Source organism: Acinonyx jubatus, chromosome E3, assembly GCF_027475565.1.
Source record: "Acinonyx jubatus isolate Ajub_Pintada_27869175 chromosome E3, VMU_Ajub_asm_v1.0, whole genome shotgun sequence".
Lineage (NCBI taxonomy): Eukaryota > Metazoa > Chordata > Mammalia > Carnivora > Felidae > Acinonyx > Acinonyx jubatus.
The window spans coordinates 20,430,853-20,451,300 of record NC_069398.1 but is presented as its reverse complement, the minus strand read 5'-3'; the positions used below and the strand labels follow the sequence as shown (position 1 = coordinate 20,451,300).

The 20,448-nt window shown below is 41.1% G+C and overlaps 2 protein-coding genes across 2 annotated transcripts; both read left to right on the top strand.

Annotated features, from left to right (window-relative positions):
- Positions 1-7,299: 7,299 nt before the first annotated feature.
- On the top strand, positions 7,300-8,210 carry NUPR2 (nuclear protein 2, transcriptional regulator). The gene is made up of 2 exons (XM_027041830.2): positions 7,300-7,654; positions 7,980-8,210. Exon 1 carries the CDS (start codon positions 7,337-7,339, stop codon positions 7,646-7,648), a length of 312 nt encoding a protein of 103 aa, XP_026897631.1. The 5' UTR covers positions 7,300-7,336; the 3' UTR covers positions 7,649-7,654; positions 7,980-8,210.
- A 5,125-nt stretch (positions 8,211-13,335) lies between these two features.
- Positions 13,336-18,080, top strand: CHCHD2 (coiled-coil-helix-coiled-coil-helix domain containing 2). Its single transcript, XM_015069878.2, has 4 exons — positions 13,336-13,495; positions 15,868-16,117; positions 16,867-17,017; positions 17,779-18,080. Exons 1-4 carry the CDS (start codon positions 13,446-13,448, stop codon positions 17,787-17,789), a joined length of 462 nt encoding a protein of 153 aa, XP_014925364.1. The 5' UTR covers positions 13,336-13,445; the 3' UTR covers positions 17,790-18,080.
- The last annotated feature ends 2,368 nt before the right edge of the window (positions 18,081-20,448 follow it).

The following is a 20,448-nucleotide window of genomic DNA, read 5'->3' as shown; positions in this document are numbered from 1 at the left end:
AGCAGTCTCCACATTGTCAGCACAAATGCGGGGCTCAAATTCATAAACCGTGAGATCATGACTCAAACCAAAACCAAGAGTTGGATACTTAATTGACTGAGCCACCCAGGTGTCCCCAGCATCCATTCTTGAGGAAAAACACTCAACAGAGTAGGGATATATGGAACATACCTCACGTCACAAAGGCCATATACGAAAGACCCACAGCTAATATCATCCTCAATGGGGAAAAACAGAGAGCCTTTCCCCTATGGTCAGGAACAAGACAAGGATATCTACTCTCACCATTACTATTTAACAGTACTGGAAGTCTCAGCCTCAGCAATAAGACAACAACAACAACAAAAAGGCATCCAAACTGGCAAGAAATAAGTCAAACTTTCACTATTTGCAGATGACATGATATTATATGTAGAAAACCCAAGAGTCCACCAAAAATTTGCTAGAATGAATACATGAATTCAACGAAGTTGCAGGATATAAAATCAATGTGCAGAAATCTGTTGTATTTCTATATACAAATAACAAAGCAGTAGAAAAAGAAATCAAGCAATCGATCTCATTGCAATTGCATCAAAAACTGTAAGATACCTAGGAATAAACCTAACTAGGTTTAAAGGTAAAAGATCTATACTCTGGAAACTACATAAATGTTATGAAAGAAATTGAAGATGACACAAAGAAAGGGAAAGACATTCCATGCTCATGGATTGGAAGAACAAACATTGTTAAAATGTCTATACTACCAAAGCAATCTACACGTTTAATGCAATCCATATCAAAATACCACCAGCATTTTTTTGCAGAGCTAGAACAACCAATCCTAAAATTTTTATGAAAACACAAAAGACCCTGAATAGCCAAAACAATCTTGGAAAAGAAATCAAAACTGGAGACATCATAATTCCAGATTTCAAGCTGTAGTACAAAGCTGTAGTCATTAAGACAGTATGCTATTGGCACAAAAACAGACACATAGATCAATGGAACAGAATAGAAAACCCAGAAATGGACCCACTATATGGTCAACTAATCTTCAACAAAGCAGAAAAGAATATCCAATTGAAAAAAGATAGTCTCTTCAACAAATGATGTTGGGAAAACTGGACAACCACATGCAAAAAAATGAAACTAGACCACTTTCTTACACCATACACAAAAATAAATTCAAAATGGACGCAAGACCTAAATGTGAGACAGAACCCATCAAAGTCATAGAGGAGAACACAGGCAGCAACCTCTTTGATCCCAGCCAGAGCAACTTCTTACTAGGCACATCGCCAAAAGCAAGGGAAACAAAAGAAAACATGAACCAATGGGACTTCTTCAAGATAAAAACCTTCTGCGCAGCAAAGGAAACAATCAATAAAACTAAAAGGCAGCCTGCAGAATGGGAGAAGATATTTTCAAATGACATACCTGAGAAAGGTTAGTATCCAAAATCTATAAAGAACTTATCAAACTCAACACCCAAAAAACAAATAACCCAGTTAAGAAATGGGCAAAAGACATGAATAGACACTTTTGTAAAGACTTCCAGATGGCCAACAGACACATGAAAAGATGCTCAACATCACTCATCATCAGGGAAATACAAATCAAAATCACAATGAGATACCACCTCACATCTGTCAGAATAGCTAAAATTAACAACCCAAGAAACAACAGGTGTTGGCAAGGATGCAGAAAAAGGGGAACCCTTTTGCATTGCTGATCGAAATGCAAACTGGTGCAGTCATTCTGGAGAACAGTATGGAGGTTCCTCAAAAAATTAAAAATAGGACTACCTTACAATCTAGTAACTACACTATTAGGTATTTACCCAAAGGATATAAAAATACAGATTCAAAGAGGTACATGCACCCCAATGTTCATAATGGCATTATCAATAATAGCCAAATTATGGAGAGAGCCCAAGTGTCCATTAACTGATGGATGGACAAAGATATGATACACACACACACACACACATTGGAATATTACTCGGCCATCAGAAAAATGAAATCTTGCCATTTGCAATGACGTGGATGGAGCTAGAATGTATTATGCTAAGTGATATAAGTCAACCAGAGAAAGACAAATACCATATGATTTCACTTATATGTGTAATTTAACACACAAAATGGATGAATATAAGGGAAGGTGGGGGAGAGAAGAGAGGGAAACAAACCACAAGAGACTCTTGACAGACAGTGCACATGAGTGAGGGGCAGAGAGAGAGGGAGACAGAGAACCCCAAGCAGGCTCCGCACTGTCAGCATGGAGCCCGACATGGGACGTGAACTCATGAAACTGCGAGATTATGATGTAAGCCAAAACCAAGAGTTAAATGCTTAACTGATTGAATCACCCAGGCACCCCATATCAATAAGAGACTCTTACTGATAGAGAACAAACTACAGGTTGATGGAAGAAGGGTGAGCAGTGGGCTAAATGGGTAATGGGCATTAAAGAGGGCACTTGTTGGGATGAGCACTGGGTGTTGTGTAAGAGATGAATCACTGAATTCTACTCCTGAAACCAATATTGCACTGTATGTTAACTAAAATTTAAATTAAAAAAAGAAAAAAAAAACAATAAAATGTCACATTCATGACATTTTCATGCTTCATATTTCTTAATTGCACTTATCACTGAGAGATCATATATTACATATTTTTTATTTATCTGCCTTTTCTAGAATATAAATTGCAGAGGAGCAAGGAACTTTATCCTGCAAGTCTGAAATGATACCAGGCACATGGTACATGTAAATATATTTTGAATGAATAAATGAGGCTTAAATTATTATTCAAATTTTGCTCACTTTCATTAATAGTTTTTAATGGTCTTGGTGGTTTACACATCCATATTTATTTATTTACTTAACAGGCATTTATTTTATTTTATTTTTAAATGTTTTATTTATTTTTGGGAGAGAGAGAGTGTGAGCAGGGGAGGGGCAGAAAGAGAGGGGGACAGAAGATCCTAAGCAGGCTCTTCGTGGCAGCTGAGAGCCAGTGCAGGGCTTGAACCCACGAGCCGTGAGATCATGACCTGATCTGAAGTCAGACACTTAACCAACTGAGCACCTAGGTGCCCCTATCATGCATTTATTTTATACTGACCGTGAGCTAGAGATGGGGGTGGGGAAAATGTGTTTCTAATCTTACAGAGGAGTTAGACAAATGCACAAGTAATACAAAGGCATGAATAAGTGGGAAAGGGCAAGAAATGTTGAATATAAGGCATAGCCAGGTCTGAGTTTGTGATGAGTTTCACTTAAGTCTTATCAGAAGGATCTCAGAGACCTGGAGCAAGCTCTGCTATGGCCCAAATGCAGAAACAGAGAGTCATTCCACCACAGGCCTTGAGGAAGTGACTTAGGACTTGGCTGAATCTCCATTTCTCCTTCTGTCTTATGAGGTACTTTCAATAATTCATTAGAAAGTAACGAGATAGAGTTTTATAAACTCTATAAACTCTTGTTATGCTAACAAGAGGGATTTAAGTCTGCTCCTGAAACATGGTTGTTAGTTGTTTATCCCCTGGGTCTGAAGTCAAACCACTCAACAAGATACAAAGTTCACTTTAAAATCTTACTGCAATGATATCATCAGAATTAATTCAGAGTCCTGCGACAAGACAGCACGACAGATAGTGGCACCAGCTTTTAAATATCATCTCAGAAGCTAGGAAGGCAGGGATGTTTAGCAACCTGTGAACTGACAAACAAGGAATTCATATAAAGAGGCACAGTAAAATGAAAGAAACAATTACTTAGGGGTCTGAAGATCTCACCCTTAGTCTGGTTCTGCTTTTTACTAGTTATATAACCTTGGGGAAGTTGTTAAACTGTTTCCTCATCTGGAAAATTGGGACAGTAATAGCTCACACTGTTCTTATAAAGATCAAAAACATAATACATGGTTTTAAGATTATTGTCTCTAGAGTGAAATATACCACAAAAGACTCTTAACTATAATGGGTTAATGGAGGGAGATAGGTGGGGGGTGGGCTAAATGGGTGATGGGTGTTAAGGAGGGCACTTGCTGAGATGAGCATTTGGCGTTGCATGTAAGTGATCAATAACTGAATTCTACTCATGAAACTTAACAAAAAAAGTCTCTAAATCCATTCTCTACACTAAAAAGATCAAGGACTCCTTGGAGAAATGGTTGATTCCAGGTCTGGGGCATAGAGTGTACATGATGAGCCTGGATGGACATCTTGGTTTACCAGAAAACAAGGGCATTCTCCATGACTACTAGGTTAATGCCAAAAGAACACAGGAATCACAGGAAGGAGCTCCCACTGGCCAAAGATGGAACAATTTGAGAAATAAAAAATAATAAAAATGAAGTTGATCAAACACATTGACTGTGTTTTTATAAGATTCATGAGTTTGGGGCACCTGGTGGCTCAGTCGGTTAAGCATCCAACCTCGGCTCAGGTCATGATCTCACCATGGCTTGCGGATTTGAGCCCCACATTGGGCTCTGTGCTGACAGCTCAAAGCCTGGAGCCTGCTTCAGATTTTGTGTCTCCCTCTCTCTGCCCCTCCCCCACTCACAGTGTGTGTGTGTGTGTGTGTGTGTGTGTGTGTGTGTGTGTCTCAAAAGTAAATAAACATTTAAAAAAAAAAGATTCGTGATTTATTCTCAGGAGAAAAAAAACATAGAGTCCATTAGCATCCTGAAAATCCATCTTTAAAAGGGAATTATGGGTACCTGTCTGGCTCAGTTGGAAGAGCATGTGACTCTTAATCTTGGGGTCATGGGTTTGAGCCCCACAATGAATGTAGAGAATAAATAAATAAATAAATAAATAAATAAATAAATAAATAAACTTTTAAAAAAATAAAAGAGAATTAAACATTTGTTTTGCCTTTCTTGTCAAAATATATTTCAGGGTAACCAAATAGCCTAAGTCCATGAGAGAAAGACATCTAGCAAATAAATGTGGAAGAAATGATTGAATTATAAAATTATCATCTCATACCCCCTAGTGAAATAATAGCAAATGAACATAATAGCAAATAAAGTAATGAACTATGGATGAAATCATTGGATAAAAGTTTATGTGGAACTTCACAATTTCAGGGAAAGATTGTTACCATATGAGCCCATTGATCAGTCACAGCATCACTAAAGTTGGGACAATGAACTATTGTGGATCTCCTGTTGTGATACCAACACACATTACTTCCTAGGAACTTTTTCTTGCCCCCCAAATGGAATCTGAATATAAACAAACTTCTAGATTCAACCTCAATTTACAGGAAATATGGAAGAGAGAGGAACAAGTTAAATGACACCACAAAGAAGCAGACACATCCACAAAGTGGGACATTTTACAGGATAACTGACCCAAATTCTTCAACAAGTCAATGTCAGGGGAAAATGAAAAGGACAGGAAGACTGCCCTAGAATACGAGACTTCCAAGCAAACTTCATGTATAGATTTTGTATGTATTCTGAGGTCTTTTAGACAATCAGAGTAATTTGATTCTGGACTGCGTATTAGATAAAAACAGGACCAGTTGATTTTGTCAGGTGTGAAAATAACACTGAAGTTTATGTAAGAAAGGAGTCTAGTTTTTTAGAGCTGTATACTGAGAAATATAGAAGTAAAATGACATAAGATCTGCAGCAGAGGAAAACAAAGGGATATATAAAGCAAATATGACAAGGGGCACCTGGGTGGCTTGGTCAGTTAAGCGTCTGACTCTTGATTTTGGCTCAGGTCATGATCTCAAGATTGGTGAGTTCAAGTCTGCAGCGGGCTCTCACTGACCGAATGGAGCTGGCTTCGGATTCTCTCTCTTCCTCTCTGTCTCTCAAAATAAATAAACTTTTTTAAAAATGTGACAGGCCTTGACAATTGTTCAATCCGTGTGATGGGATATGGGAGTTCACTGTTCTATTCTTTGCACTTTTAAGAATCTCTTAGTATTTTCATAACACAAAATCTAAAGAGTTTTTTTTAAGATCATGTATGGGGGAGTAGTAAAAGGATAAATATTAGTTTCTTTCCCAACAGCAAATGTAAGACACGTGGGTGGAAGAGAAAAATCCCCTCGGTGTTTTATTAAAAACACTCTCCTGGGACTTGTTCATTTAAAGAACCACCAAAATTGCCCTGAGAGCGTGGTATGTAGGCCACGCCCCACCAGGGATACGACTTCAGAGTGCGGAAGAAAAAATTCAAATGGGCAACAAACAACAAGATCAAATATCTGGGAAGCACCCCCCCCCCCGCCAACTTTTTTTTTAAGTAGGGTATTATTTTGATCTATTAAAAAGAAAATCCCCCAGGGGATAGCTGCAATTTTTGTGGGAAGACAATTATCTGGGCTACTTAAAGGCGTTCTTCGCAACAACTCCCTGAGAGAAGCTTTTAGAGACACACTAATTAGGTAATTAGACCTGGGAGTCGCCCCAGAGTGTAATGACTCCCGCTCCGCGGTGCAGCGGCGCCCCTCCGCTAAGAGGCCGAAGTGGCCTTTTCCGGTGCAGTAACCCTGACGGATTCCTCTCTCCTTCGCCCCTCTCCTGGAGAACCCTTCCCCGCCCAGGGGATCCCAGCGCAAGGTGCACTGACTGGCCACACCCTCGGCTCGCGCTAAATACCCTGCACCGCCACTCCCTACTCCCGGCTCTCACCCCAAATTGCCGGCGCGAGGTTACCTCGTGTATTGTAGCCTAACTGCGGCACTTGAGTAACCGCGGATAATCCGAAATCGCGCGCAGTTCCGGGTCTTATAGCAAGCAGCGTGCCTTTTGCTTTAATAATCCCTCGCTTAAAGCAATTAATTCACACTCCTTATCAAAAACGGGTACGGTGGAAAAGAAAAACATCTAATGTATATATGGCCCTTCAAGCCATAAATACTTTCAACATTTTGATGAGTTTCCTTTCAATCTTTTATATAGACAGATCTTTAAAAAATACGCTACTGGGATACCAGAGATATTTCTTCAAAAGTGAATCTTTCACTTTACATTATTACTGAGCACTTTCTGATGTCATCAAACAGCCTAACAAAATGTTTACTGCTGATGAAAGTCCTCGAGAGGAACACACATTTTCTTTAAGTAGTCCCTTGTTGACACTTGTAGTTTTTCATTCTTGACCGACATAAAATGTTCGGTCGGATTTTGCCCCTCTCGCCGCGGCGGCGCACAGACCCAGATAGACGAAGTGGACACTGTGACGGGGGCTGGAAAGCAGAGAGCCAAGCGCGACCACTTCCCGGCTCTGTTAGGTCATCAATAAGCTCCGCCCCCGCAGGCACAGCCAATCGAAACGCGGGGCGGGGTCTCCCAGAAGCGCGCGCGTGCGCCGGCCGGCGGCCATGGGGGACGACAAGATGGGCCCGGCGTTTCTCAACGCCCGGGCTCGGGTCCGGCAGCCTCCAGCCGAGGCGTGGCCGCCCGTGAGCTCCGAGGACGAGCTCTACGATTGCCTGGATTATTACTACCTGCGCGACTTCCCGGCCTGCGGGGCCGGGCGCAGCAAAGGCCGAACGCGGTGCGAGCGGGAACTGCGCACCAACTGGCCAGTGCCCGGAGGCCACGAGCGCAAGATCGCGCAGAAGCTCCTCAACGGTCCGCGCAAGCGTCGCCAGCGCCAGCTGCAGCCCCGGGCGCGCACTCGCCTCGCCTGAGCACAGGTGCGTGCGGGCTGCACCTGGCCAGGACTCTGGGAAGCCCCGTGAGCGCCCTGGCCACCCGGGTGCCTCTCGCGTCCGCCCTCTGTGACTGCACCCGGGCAGAGTCGCCTCCTTCCGAGGCTGCTTCGCGTTAGCGAGTCGTAGCTGGACCCCCAAAACACCCACCTGATCTCTTGGCTGCAATTAGTGTAAAACTCTACCTTTTGGAATTTTATAGTTGGGAGAAGAAGGGTCTAGGAAACGCAGAAACATCTTAAAAATATAAGAATTTACTTCCAGTGCGTATGCATGGGCTAAAGACAATAATTTATTTCTTTTTTGTCAGTTTTCTGCAGGATACCCGAAGGCCCTGATAAAAGTATTTTCTCTGACTCCAGCTGTAACTGTGGTCGTAAGGGGGAGAATCCGTGTTGGTCAACATAACTTCTTTCCGACATCACTTAAGTTTACCGCTCCAGTATCTTTTCCTTACTGATTGTTAATTAAGTAACATCCAAGTGTCCAAGTGGGTATGCCTTTTTAGGGTTTTTAATTAAAAGCAAGAATGGCATTTTAACTCTTCTGGGTTTTGTTTTTTTTCAGTTGCTACGGTAACTCGTTCCAAATATACACATATTTGAGTTCATCTTAATGTGTAATAGGGGGAGAACAAAGAGAGGAATGTGTGCAAGATTTCAACCCCCGTGTCATAGATGCAGTGTGCAGGTTTAATATTTGTTTGCCAGAATAGGAATATTTTAAGTTGTAAGAGTGTGTACTGAACAGTTGCTAGATTCTCCACACTGCTGATCCCACAACAGTCCTTTCAAGTGGACGCTGCTGTCTCCCATTTTGTAGAGGGGATTCTGAGGCAGAGGAGTTCAAATCACTCTTCAGAGGTCATGCAGCTGGTTACAAAGAAGACCAGGTATAGCAGATACTCAAAAGCCTTCATTCATTCCACCATCACAGTTTTCCTCTATTGTACACAATATTCTGTGGTGCAGTACCACCCACAAACTTCAGCTCCAACGATGAGAGTTGAGATGTGGTTTAAAAAGTATGCAGAATACATCAGGGTGGTTCTCTTTCTCTTCAGTCTGCATTCCTTAGGCCTCTGCACCCAATGGTGAGTCCTTGGTTAGGAGAGAAGGATGGTGCGTACTGGAAGGAGCAACCTGAATTTTAATCTTCTGGCTGTTCATCGCTGTGGCATTCAGCACGCTTCTGAGGTAACTACTTTCAAGTTAACACCAAGCCTCGAGTTTCTCATTTGTGAAATGGAATGATACTGGATTACCTTACCACACTGGATTATAGATTAAATATATAAAACATCTCACACAAGTATGTAAGAGGTACTCAAGAAATAGTAACTATTTTTAAGTTTACAAAACAGAATCCTTTCTCCTTCCTCTCTGGTCAGTCTTCAATTCTTTCATTCACTACATTCATTCTTTTAAAATGTCTCCAGATGGTGTGCTGTAATAGGAATTCTGGCTTTGGAGTCAAACACCTGTGTGAACTTGGGCAAATTGCTTAAACTCCAAGTATCTGTTTCCTTATCCACAAGATGGGGATAAAACAGTACTTAAAGAGTTCTTGGGAGGTGTGGGGTGCCTGGGTGGCTCGATGGTCTGACAAAAGCGTCTGACTCAGGTCATGATCTCATGATTCATGGGTTTGGGCCTGTGTTGGTCTCTGCAGTGTCACTGCTTGGGATACTCTCTGTCTGCCCCTCCCCCATGTTCCCTTTCCTGTCTCTAAATAAATAAACTTTAAGAAATAGTTTTTGTGAGGTGTAAATAAAATAATACATGTAAAGCTCTTAGTGCATGGTATACAAAGGCACTCACATGATTGTTGTATATGTGCTGCCTGAGTGAGCATGGCACTCACATCATTAGTAGTATTCCCACTGTCACCGTCTTAGCCTTCGATTTTTTTTTCCTTACCCCTATTCTGCTGTGTCTCACGCACCATATGCAGATTAATCTTCCAAAGACCATTTTATTTATTTTCAAAAAAAAATTTTTAAATATTTATTTCTGAGACAGAGCATGAGTGGGGGAGGGGCAGAGAGAGAGGGAGACATAGAATCTGAAGGAGGCTCCAGGCTCTGAGCTGTCAGCACAGAGCCCGATGCAGGGCTCGAACTCACAGACTGAGATCATGACTAGAGCTGAAGTCGGACACCCAACCGACTGAGCCACCCAGGCACCCCTCCAAAGACCATTTTAAATATATAAAAACCCTCAATGACTGCTCTAATCCTGTAGGATAAAAAGCCTAGATTCCTTATATTGTCCTGGAAGTCATCTCTTGGATTTTCTTAAATTTTGTACCACAACTTCCAAAAACATACTCTGGATCTTGACACAGATCTTCTGTCCTCCATATTTGATTCTGCTTTATTTCAATCTGTGCTGTCCTACTTACCATGCCCTTTTCCCCTTTGTAATTTTAATCTTTCTAAAACAAATTCCACCTGTACTTAATTTTAAGTGCCACTTTCTCCCTGAATCTTTCATCCACAGTGAATAGCCATTCCTTTGAAATCCTTAGAACTTCATAACCACTTAACCTCCTAACCACTTGTTTATATAGTATTTTGTATTTTTAGATCAACAGTTAAAAATTCAGTAACTGGTTCATTCTTTTTTTGTCTGGTATGTGCAAGGCACTGTAATCATATGTCTTTGTTAGCCAAAGGAAAAACTACATTTAGAGCGTAAGGACCTTAATGTCTTAAACATCTCAGTTCCTACACAATTCTTGCTGTAAAGTACAGCATACCCAGACAGACACAAGCCATGTTAAAGCAACACTCTATTAGATGTTCTAACTAGATTTTGCTCACCTTAGATACTAGAACCTTTACAGTTTAAATATAGTAACTGTAGAAATTGTGTATTAGTTACCTATTGCTGTGTAATTACTCAAAAACTTAGTGACTTAAAGCAACATATCTCAGTTTCTGGGATTGCAGAATTCAGAAGTGGCTAACAAGGTGGTTCTAGCTTAGGGTCATGAGGTTGGAGAGTAATTAGGCTCCACTTTTTGAAGGGAGTGTCTAAGAATCTGTGGATGTATTTTAAACCACCATGGTATGTTTAATTAGTTTAAGGATGTTCATTTTAGACAAATTGGAAAATATGACCAAACAAACAAAAAAAAGGAAATCACTACCCAGTGGATAACATCACTACTTGAGTGTACATAACTCCAGCCTTTAAAAATACATGAACTTTCTCAATATAAACCTACTATGTATACTACTTTGTAATTGTTCTTTCCCTTGATACACTATGAAGATACTTTTCATGTCAGATATTCTTTCATAATACTTTAAATAGCTGCATAGCATTTCATGTGTATATATCATAACTTTATTTCTGTATTGTAGGATACTTATTAGTTTTCCCTACTTTATGGAATTTGTTAAATAAACATCTTTATAGCTAATTTCTTTCCACATTCATGAGTGTTTCTTGAATTCCTGGATTTCTGTGGAATTTCTGGAACAGATCTGCATAATTTTAAAACTTCTGGTATCTACAGCCTAATTTGGGTAAAATTTTATTGTAGTCATCAGGAGTCCATTCATCCAAATGTCAGTATCAAATATCTGTAACAATGCCTGCAAGAGTTCTTTGTTCAAATTTTGATCACTGTGAATTTGTTGAGAATGACTGAAATCACTATGGAATGAGAAGTTGTTACATACATTTTACTAAAGAGGGAACTTCAGCATATTTATCCTGGCCAACTACAAATGATATGTAGCAGAATTCTGAAATTTTTTTTCAATTCCTGTTTTTATTTTAATTTTTACATGTTCTTAATCTGTTTTTGAGTAGAGGTAATATATTAACTGTTTCAGAATCCAAAACATAGGAAATGTTTTCAGTAAAAGTCCCACCTTGTGCTACAGCCACCCAGTCCTACTTCCTGAAAGCAACTAACAGTGTTTAGTGTTAGCAGTGTTAACAGCTGCAGATAGTTTGTGCATATTAATAGTCTTTTCTCTCCATGTTACACAGCACAGTACATTCAATTCTGCCTCTTGCTTTTTTTCTCTTGACAGTTTCTCTTGGTATCTTTCGTACTAGTAATAACAGAGAGGCTTTTTTATTCCTTTTTATAGCTGCATATTGTGTGATGTGCCTTTTTTAAAAATCAGTATTATACTGACAAGAATTTAGGTTGTTTCCAATCCTTTACTATTACAAAATAACCTTGTACAAATACCTAATATTCTCTCCTCAATGTAAGAATTAACAACTTAGCCAGGTATGATTAAAATTGTCTCTGTTCTGGATACCTGTCTTAATTGTCCAAAATTATGCTTATTCAAGCTCTTCTGCTAGGATGTCCTTTATATAGGGCTCCTTTACTCCGTCTCTGCTTATGAATTATCCAAAGGCAAGTACAATGTCATATCATTTGTAAAGCTTTCATTATAGTTCTATGAAAATAAAACTTTTTCACGAAAGGTTACTGCATTATTTACCCTTCGGTTCCACAAACATTCTGCTGTTACTGGAAACAATGTGCTTTTACTGGAAAAACTACTAACCTCTGGTGGAAGAGGAAATTTTCTGTTTGACATCCTAGCAGAAATGGAGGGTCCACCTTTCCTTTTCTGCTCCATAAATCCCATCCCATCCCAAGGACCTTCCCATGAAGCCGTCCTTGAAATACCACTAACCAACTTTTCCACTACTGCAGAGGCCCTAAAACGTTACTGTTGTAAGTATGTCACATCGACAATCACTAAAACATACAACCGTGGGGCCTTCGCAATTGCTGTTCCCTCTACCTGGAATGCCATTACCCTTGATAAACATTTTGTTTGTTTCCCTGCTTCCTCAAGCAGTCTATTCAAATACTAACTCTTCCAAGAGTTCCTGCCCTCTCCAACCTCTAGCTCCCCATCTCACTCACCATACTTTGGCTTCATATCACCACTACCTGATTTATGTAGACGTTTCTGTCTCTCCTCAAACTTTAAATTCCACGAAGGTAGAGTCTTGTTTTATTTGGTGCTGTATCTTATCTGTAGAACCTAGCTAGCACTTGGAAATCATTCAGAACATTTTTATTAATAGTGAATGAATACTATCCCAATTATGGGCACAAGTTTTATGACGTAATGAAAAGGGTCTGAAACTATATAGTAATCCATAAATGTAAGGCATTATTACGATCTGATCTTAACTTGTTGCCTGAGTCCACAAAGAAGAGAAATACAAATAGAATAAACTCAGCTTTGTCGGTGTTGCCTAAAGTTTTCAGTTTCCTTCGTTCAGTTCACATTGTGTGCCCGCACTGTGCCTCAAAAAAATACCCAAATAAATAACCTTAATGCTGGGAAAAGTTAATTTGCCTAAGGTCCAGTTGCAGAACGCCAGATAATCTGCCTCGCTCTCAAGGCTGGATCTGTCTACCATATATTTGAAAGAAGTGCGACGGTCCTCATACCCTACAAAGCAAACAGCGGCTCAGACTAGCACCAAGCTGGAAGTACACTTGCAGAGTAACCTCAGGCACTTCCGGTCTCCTAAATGAACCTGGGGCGGAGCTCATGACGTTAACCGCGTACGACGACGCGCCGCCATGACGTCCTGCTCTTCCAGTGACCTTCAGGGCACGCGGAGACGTCGGCGATCAAGAGGCCTCTGCCTGGGCACTGATTGGTCGCGCGCGGAGGCCAAGCCCGCCCCCCGTTTTCCGCTCACCAGCTCGCAGAAGCTGCCGGGGTCTCCGCAGAGTCTTGCGTTTCTAGACGCCGAGCCGCCCTGCAGTTGCCATGCCGCGTGGAAGCCGGAGCCGTACCTCCCGCATGGCCCCTCCGGCCAGGTGAGACCACCTGGGGGGTGGTCTGGGGCCTTGCCGGCGCCGTGACGCACACGGAGGCCGCAGTAGGCCTCGCCGCCGCCTGGTGGAGGCTGGCGGAGGCTCGTGGAGGCCGCTGTAAATGCGGCGGTCTTGGTGCGTCTCCACCCGCCGCAAGCTGGTTGTCAATGGGCTTTGGCTAGGTATCCCGTTAGTGGCAAACTTTCTAATTTCGAGTGTCCGTGAGTTATTACTTAAAATACTGTAGAGCTCATTTGAAAAGTATTTTGAGTTTGTTTAAATAATCTCTACACCCAACATGGGACTCGAACTCAGGATCCCGGATATCAAGAATCACCCGCTCTTCCGACTGAGCCAGCCAAGTGCGCCTAAAGCTCATTTTAAGTTAAAATGGGCAAGTCCTCCAAAGAAGTGGATATTTGTAAGTGTAAACCGGCTGAAACTTTAAAAGTAGCAGAAAAAAAACAAAAAACAAAAACCATTGTTGGAGAAAGGTAGTAAAATCAGGAAAATGATCTCATTTCAATAAACTGGATAATCTTTGAGCACCAGCAATGAGCGTTCCAGGGACTCAGCCCAGTCAGGGACGTAGTTCCTAAAGCCTCACACGTACATGATGTTTTTTAGTTCATAAAATACTTTAAATTTTTTTTTAAGTTTATTTATTTTGAGAGAGAGCGAGCAGGGCAGGCGCAGTGAGAGGGAGAGAGAAAATCCCAAGTAGGCTCCGTGCTGCCAGCGCAGAGCCTGATGGGGCTTAATCCCACCACTGAAATCATGACCTGAGCAGAAGTTAGTGTCGGCCGCTTAATTGACTGAGCCACCAAGGCTCATTTTATAAAATACTTTTAAGATGTACTGCCAGTTATACTTTAACCTTAACACCAGTAACCTTAGGGATAGATGTTATTTCTGTTTTACAGAAATCAGGAAACTGGAGACTCAGAATAAGTGACTTGTCCAAGGTTATGCTACCAGTAAGTAGGAAAGCCAGGTCAGACCAGAGTTTTCCAGTGGCCAGTTTAGGACGTTTAGCACAGTACCACATTGCTTTCCAGCAGTAAGGTGGATTGTGTTCACACAGGATGCTAGGAGTGTAGGGAAGCAGTTCACTTAATGGAAAGAAGCTTCTCCCCAAAGGACAGAAAACCGCATTTTTGTAAAGTGATGCCAGATGCCACCTGATTGGAAGCAAAGTCATTAGCTTTTCTGACCTAGCCTTATTTGGTTGAAGAGCTCCCAAGGAAACTATCTAAAAATGTGCAGAGGGAATATAACATGTGAAGATTTTTAAAGCAGTGCAGGACATGTTAGTGAAAATGCTGAAAGCATCTCAATGTCCTACGGGTTGGGATACAATTGAAATTTTGGTGTAACAGTTCAGGCAAGTCACTCCTATTTACTGGTCTTCGATTTCCTAATCTGAAATGAAGGAATTAGATTGTATTATTTCCCCCATATGACTATTTGCATATGTTTACTAAGATGATACCAACTCAGTTACACTTAACCTCACTTGACTGTCCTAAAATTGCCAAGTCCCACATGTTCTCCCTCTCTTAATATTTTTTACCTAATACTACATGACATATTTTCCTTAATTGAGCCCTCAATAGTGTCATGAAGGCAGAGGTTTTTGTCTTTTAACAGGTCGATTCCCAGCACCTACAATGATACTTAACCCTAGTATCTGAGTGGGTGAATTCTCTAAGGACCTTTTAAACTCTTAATATTTTATGATTTTTATGAGGTATTGGAATAACTGTGTTCTGTAAAGCTACTCTAGGGTATACGAATACATAGAAATGCAAAAAGCAGGCAAAGATAGTTTATACTTGGTGATTATAACCTTAAAAGGTTAAAGAGACAAAATGATGTAAATAGTTCTGGGAATTGTGTTCCGTAAAGTTTTCTGGTTTGCATAGAGTATTTGTATTTAAGAATTAAAAATGAAGATCCTGAAGTTTATTTTCATTTACATTTGACTTTTGAACAATGTATGGTTTAGGGGCACTTACCTCCAGTACAGTTAAATCTGTGAATAAATTTGGACTCCCCAATAACCTAACTTCTGTTAGCCTACTGTTGACTGGAAGCCTCACCAAAAATATAAACAGTTGATTAACATTAACATGTATTTTGTGTGCTATATATATTATAATACTGTAATCTTACAATAAAGTAAGCTAGAGAAAAAATGTTACTAAGAAATCATGCAGTACTACACTGTAGTTATCAGAAAAAATCCACATATAAGTGGACGCGCAAGTTCAAACGTGTGTTGTTCAAGGGTCAAGGTACAGTTTCTTTAAGCTGACGATTTGAAACCTGGTAGGAAGTGTGAACTTCATACTTTGTGTTCTTTTCTTTCACAGCCGGGCACCTCAGATGAGAGCTGCACCCAGACCTGCGCCAGCTGCTCAGCCGCCAGCAGCAGCTCCACCATCTGCTGTTGGCTCACCTGCTGCTGCACCCCGGCAGCCAGGTCTGATGGCCCAGATGGCAACCACTGCAGCTGGCGTGGCTGTGGGCTCTGCCGTCGGGCACACGCTAGGTCATGCCATCACTGGGGGCTTCGGTGGAGGAAGTAATGCTGAGCCTTCAAGGCCTGACATCACTTACCAGGTAGGATTTTATGCATTTTGTTTTCCAGTGGTATATTATGAGAAAAACCAGTGCTGTTAACAGAAAACGGGTTATCAAAAGCCACATTGGCAGCTGAGTTAGTGCCTTCGGCCAGCAGCATCAAGTACTGTACAAATTGTATTTGTTCCCAGGGAGTAGAATAGCAGTTCAACCTGATCCATTGAAAAACAGCCATTTTCCCCTTATTTTAAGGAATTTGTCTTGGTGACTCTTACCTAATTCAGTCTCCATCTTAGTTAAGTATTTAAAAATCTCTTTAATAGCTCTGTGCTGTTTTCTGATCTTTTATCTGTTACTTGCCCACTGCCCCTCTTTTTTGAAGTATGTGAATTTTCTCCTCTGATGGGCTTGAATGTATACTCTGTTGTGTTTCTGGTATATTTGACACTCATCCATCTATTTTTCTGTAATAGTTCCACTTTGTCATTCATGAAACTTTTCACTGAACCCCCCCCCCCCCACTGGTATTTAGGTAGGCACATAACCATTTCACTTTATTTGCATGTTTGTTCTTGAATCTTTCTGATTATAACTGGAATTTTGTTAAAGCCCATTTGCTTTCTGCCTTAAAGTTTTTCACTTTCATTGTTATTAGATGGACACTTGAATTTGCATTCTGGTTCTAGTTATGGTTCCCCAGCTGACCTCAAAGACATTAGATACTGTTCTTTGTTCAGGTCTAGATCTAATTTCCTTTCTCAATGGTCCTGAATGTTATGCCTTTGCAGGAGCCTCAGGGAACCCAGCCAGCATACCAGCAGCAGTTTGGCCCCTGCCACTATGAGATGAAACAGTTCCTGGAGTGTGCCCAGAATCAGGGTGACCTTAAGCTTTGTGAAGGTTTCAGCGAGGTGCTGAAACAGTGCAGATTTGCAAATGGTAGGTGATGCATCAATCTGTGATTAAAACTGCATCTGCTCGGGGAGGGGAGGGTGGGTGATGGTATTGAGGAGGGCACCTTTTGGGATGAGCACTGGGTGTTGTATGGAAACCAATTTGACAATAAATTTCATATATTGAAAAAAAAAACTGCATCTGCTCAGTTCACAGCATGGTACTCCTGGACCCTAGAGAACTTTGGGAGTCTGTGTTTAATAAATTAATCTGACAAGTTAGAGGAGATTTGGTTTACATTATTCTAAAAATAATCTAACTCTTCCAACAAAGGACTAGTCCAGAGGTTTCTAGTCATAAGCTTTTACCAGTTATGTTCTGAATCTCATTCTTCCATAAGTGGGTATAGATTAGTGTGTCAGATCTTGTTCTGGTTATAGGATGTGAGTGATCTAGCCATAAAGCTGTGAATAGAAAATTACATTCCATTTTCACCGAAGTCCAAGAATGGACATAAAGACTCATGTGTTGTTGGCATTCCCCACACCTGATTTGAGAGAGAAGAGTCTTTTAAATCCCTCAGTGCAACTCTGATATTTGGGCTGTCTAGAATGTTGACAGTGAAATTGTTTTTACATAATTTCCTCCTATCAACCTAAGAATTCACCATCTATTAAAATGCTTATTTTCATTTTCAGGCATGAACTGATAACCTTGGGCTTTTATCCCTCTTTTTATCATTTGGAGGGCTTCTGCTTTGCTAAGAAGGTACAGCTATTGTTCTAACTTACCTTTTCTGTTTGCAGGATTAGCCTAATCAAGAAGTTCAAGTTGAAGATCTGGAAAATCATCTCCCATGACCAAGTTAATTTAGCATAAAAATATAACTGATAGTGAAGAAATAAAGTGTAAAACCACCAGTTAAACCTCTCCTCTATCATTAAATACAGCTTTCTTCAGAATTGGAATGAAAACAGGTGTTCTTACTGCATAGAAGTACATTGTGAGATAGTTTTGAGTTTGGAGCTGGGCAGATGTTCGTATGCCTCCTTAAACCAGCTTTTGTGACATTGTGAATTAATTAGAATAAAGTGATTTTCTCCCAGAATGTGGCGTCTTTTAAGTGACCTTTTAAGATGTGGTTTTGAAGATTATAAATTAGGTACAGTATATACGTGTTGAACATACGCATTTTGCAAAAGAACACAATTGTCTCAACATGTCTTTATTTACTTTGTAGTCTCAGTATTAAATAAGCATCCACCTGGGGCTCCTGGGTGGTTCACTTGGTTAAGCAACCGACTTCAGCTCAGGTCATGATCTCGTGGTCTGTGAGTTTAAGCCCCATGTCGGGATCTGCGCTGACCGTTCAGAGCCTGGAGCCCATTTCGGATTCTGTGTCTCCCTCTCTCTCAGCCCCTCCCCTACTCACACTCTGTCTCTCTTTACTTCAAAAATAAATGAACAACCACCAAAATAAATTAGCATCCACCTGGAGGACCTGACAGAATTCCCTGAGGAGCTTTTGTAGAAAAGTAGTTATGTAAGGAGTAGCTCACTAGTAAACAGTGCTCGTTAAAAGGGTTCTGGGGGCGGGGGGGGGGGGGGGTGGCCGAGTCAGTTTTAAGCATCTAACTCTTGCTTTCAGTGCAGTTTATGATCTCAGTTCGTGGGATTAAGCCCTGCGTCAGGCTCTGTGCTGACAGCATGGGGCCTGTCTGGGAATCTCTCCCTCTCTACCCCTCCCATGCATACTCTCAAAATAAATAAATAAACTAAAAAAAAAAAAAAAAGCTCCAGTTGGAAGGTCAATGTTTCTTAAACTGAGCAGTAACAGGAAACTGTTTAAAATAATACTTCTAATTGACTGAGTGATAAAGGAAATGTAGGAATAAACCCCATTACAAGTGCATTCCTGTGGCCAGGTCAGTACATGTCCTAACCGCTGATCTTTCCAATTAATTGGTCAGAGATGAAAACCATTGTCTTTTGCAGTCCCCCTGCAGATGTTTTTCTTGTGTAAGGTACTGTAGTTACCCTTTCTTGAAAGACTCAAGCTCATTGCAACTGCCCACTCCATGTTGCCTTAAGGAGATAGACTCAATCTGGGGTGCATCGTTTTTAAAAATGAACTGAGCTCTATTTCTCACAACTCAAAAATTCATTCGCTCGGAGTTGACCTCCAGTCTACATTGTGCTCTGCAGTTTTCCAACTTCCAAATACACCTTCTCAAGGCTGATTTTTTTTTCCCCATCTATAAGTTTCAGAGACCTGTGAGTAAAGTGGTATTGAGATTAGTCAATTGCTGCCTGCTGCCTGCTGCCTCCTGTTCTCAGCTGTGTTCTTAGAATGCCCTACTCTTCTTGAGTTCCTGAAAGTGACCAAGACCACCTTGCCTGAATTACCACAGACAGTTCACAACTGGCAAGACCCCAGCATATTTGCTTCTGGATTCATCTGTGGGCTCCTTTGTCCATTTTCCCTGGAAGTATGTGAGTTCATAGTGTTAATGCCCCTTATGTCCAAGGGCCGATGGCATATGGTGACTAGCCAAATAGTTTATTATTGAATCAGTGAACCAAAGGAAAATGAACCACTGACCTCAATAAAATGCAAGAGTCTGGCTGGCCTGGCCTCTCCCTTGTAGGAGCCAGGGCTACACAGAGATGGGCACAGGGAATAATCCACTAGATGCACTGGCCCTTTGCCCTGAGTTCAGAAGGGACTTTGTTAAGCATTGAAAGTATAAAGCACAAGTCCACTCTACAGCTTTGCATCAGGACCACAAAAAGAGGAGGTGGGAGCTTACAGTAAGTGAAAGGAGATTGAGGTGTTTTCATCATTGGAGCCAGATGTTGCATCTCAGTTAAGCAGAGGCCTTAATGCGTAGTAGACCCAAAGTCCTTCCCAGTGCCCATTTATATAGAAATCAAGCCATTTATATAGAAATCTTTTCACTCCCAGGAGTGAAAGAAATAGATGGTCAGCATGATTAAAGGAAAGAGCTCTTGGGCCCATACCTGGGGTTCATCTAGGCCTTCCTTACCTACTTCATGACCTTGAGTAAGTCACATTCTCTTTAAAATTGCCTTAATACCAGAGTTTTGGGGTCCAAGTGAGAATGTGCAAGTGCTTTGTGAAATGCTAATCAAATGGGTGCTTGTGGGCTCAGCCTCTGGGTGAAGCACTGTAGTAGCCCTCCCTTCATTTGGTATATTAGAATTAGGGGTTTGAAAAAAGGTAGCTTTAGGGGCACCTGGGTGGCTCAGTTGGTTAAGCATCCGACTTCGGCTCAGGTCATGATCTCTTGGTTGGGGGTTCGAGCCCCGCATTGGGCTCTGTGCTGACAGCTCAGAGCCTGGAGCCTGCTTTGGATTCTGTGTCTCCCTCTCTCTGCCCCCTCCCCGCTCACATTCTGTCTCTCTCTCAAAAATAAATAAACATTAAAAAAAATTTTTTTAATAAAAAAAAAGAA

Coding starts and splice junctions, on each gene's coding strand:
- NUPR2 (XM_027041830.2), top strand. CDS start 7,337: ATGGGGGACGACAAGATGGGCCCGGCGTTTCTCAACGCCCGGGCTCGG.
- CHCHD2 (XM_015069878.2), top strand. CDS start 13,446: ATGCCGCGTGGAAGCCGGAGCCGTACCTCCCGCATGGCCCCTCCGGCC. Junction 13,496..15,867: donor CGCATGGCCCCTCCGGCCAG/GTGAGACCACCT, acceptor TTTCTTTCACAG/CCGGGCACCTCAGATGAGAG. Junction 16,118..16,866: donor GGCCTGACATCACTTACCAG/GTAGGATTTTAT, acceptor ATGCCTTTGCAG/GAGCCTCAGGGAACCCAGCC.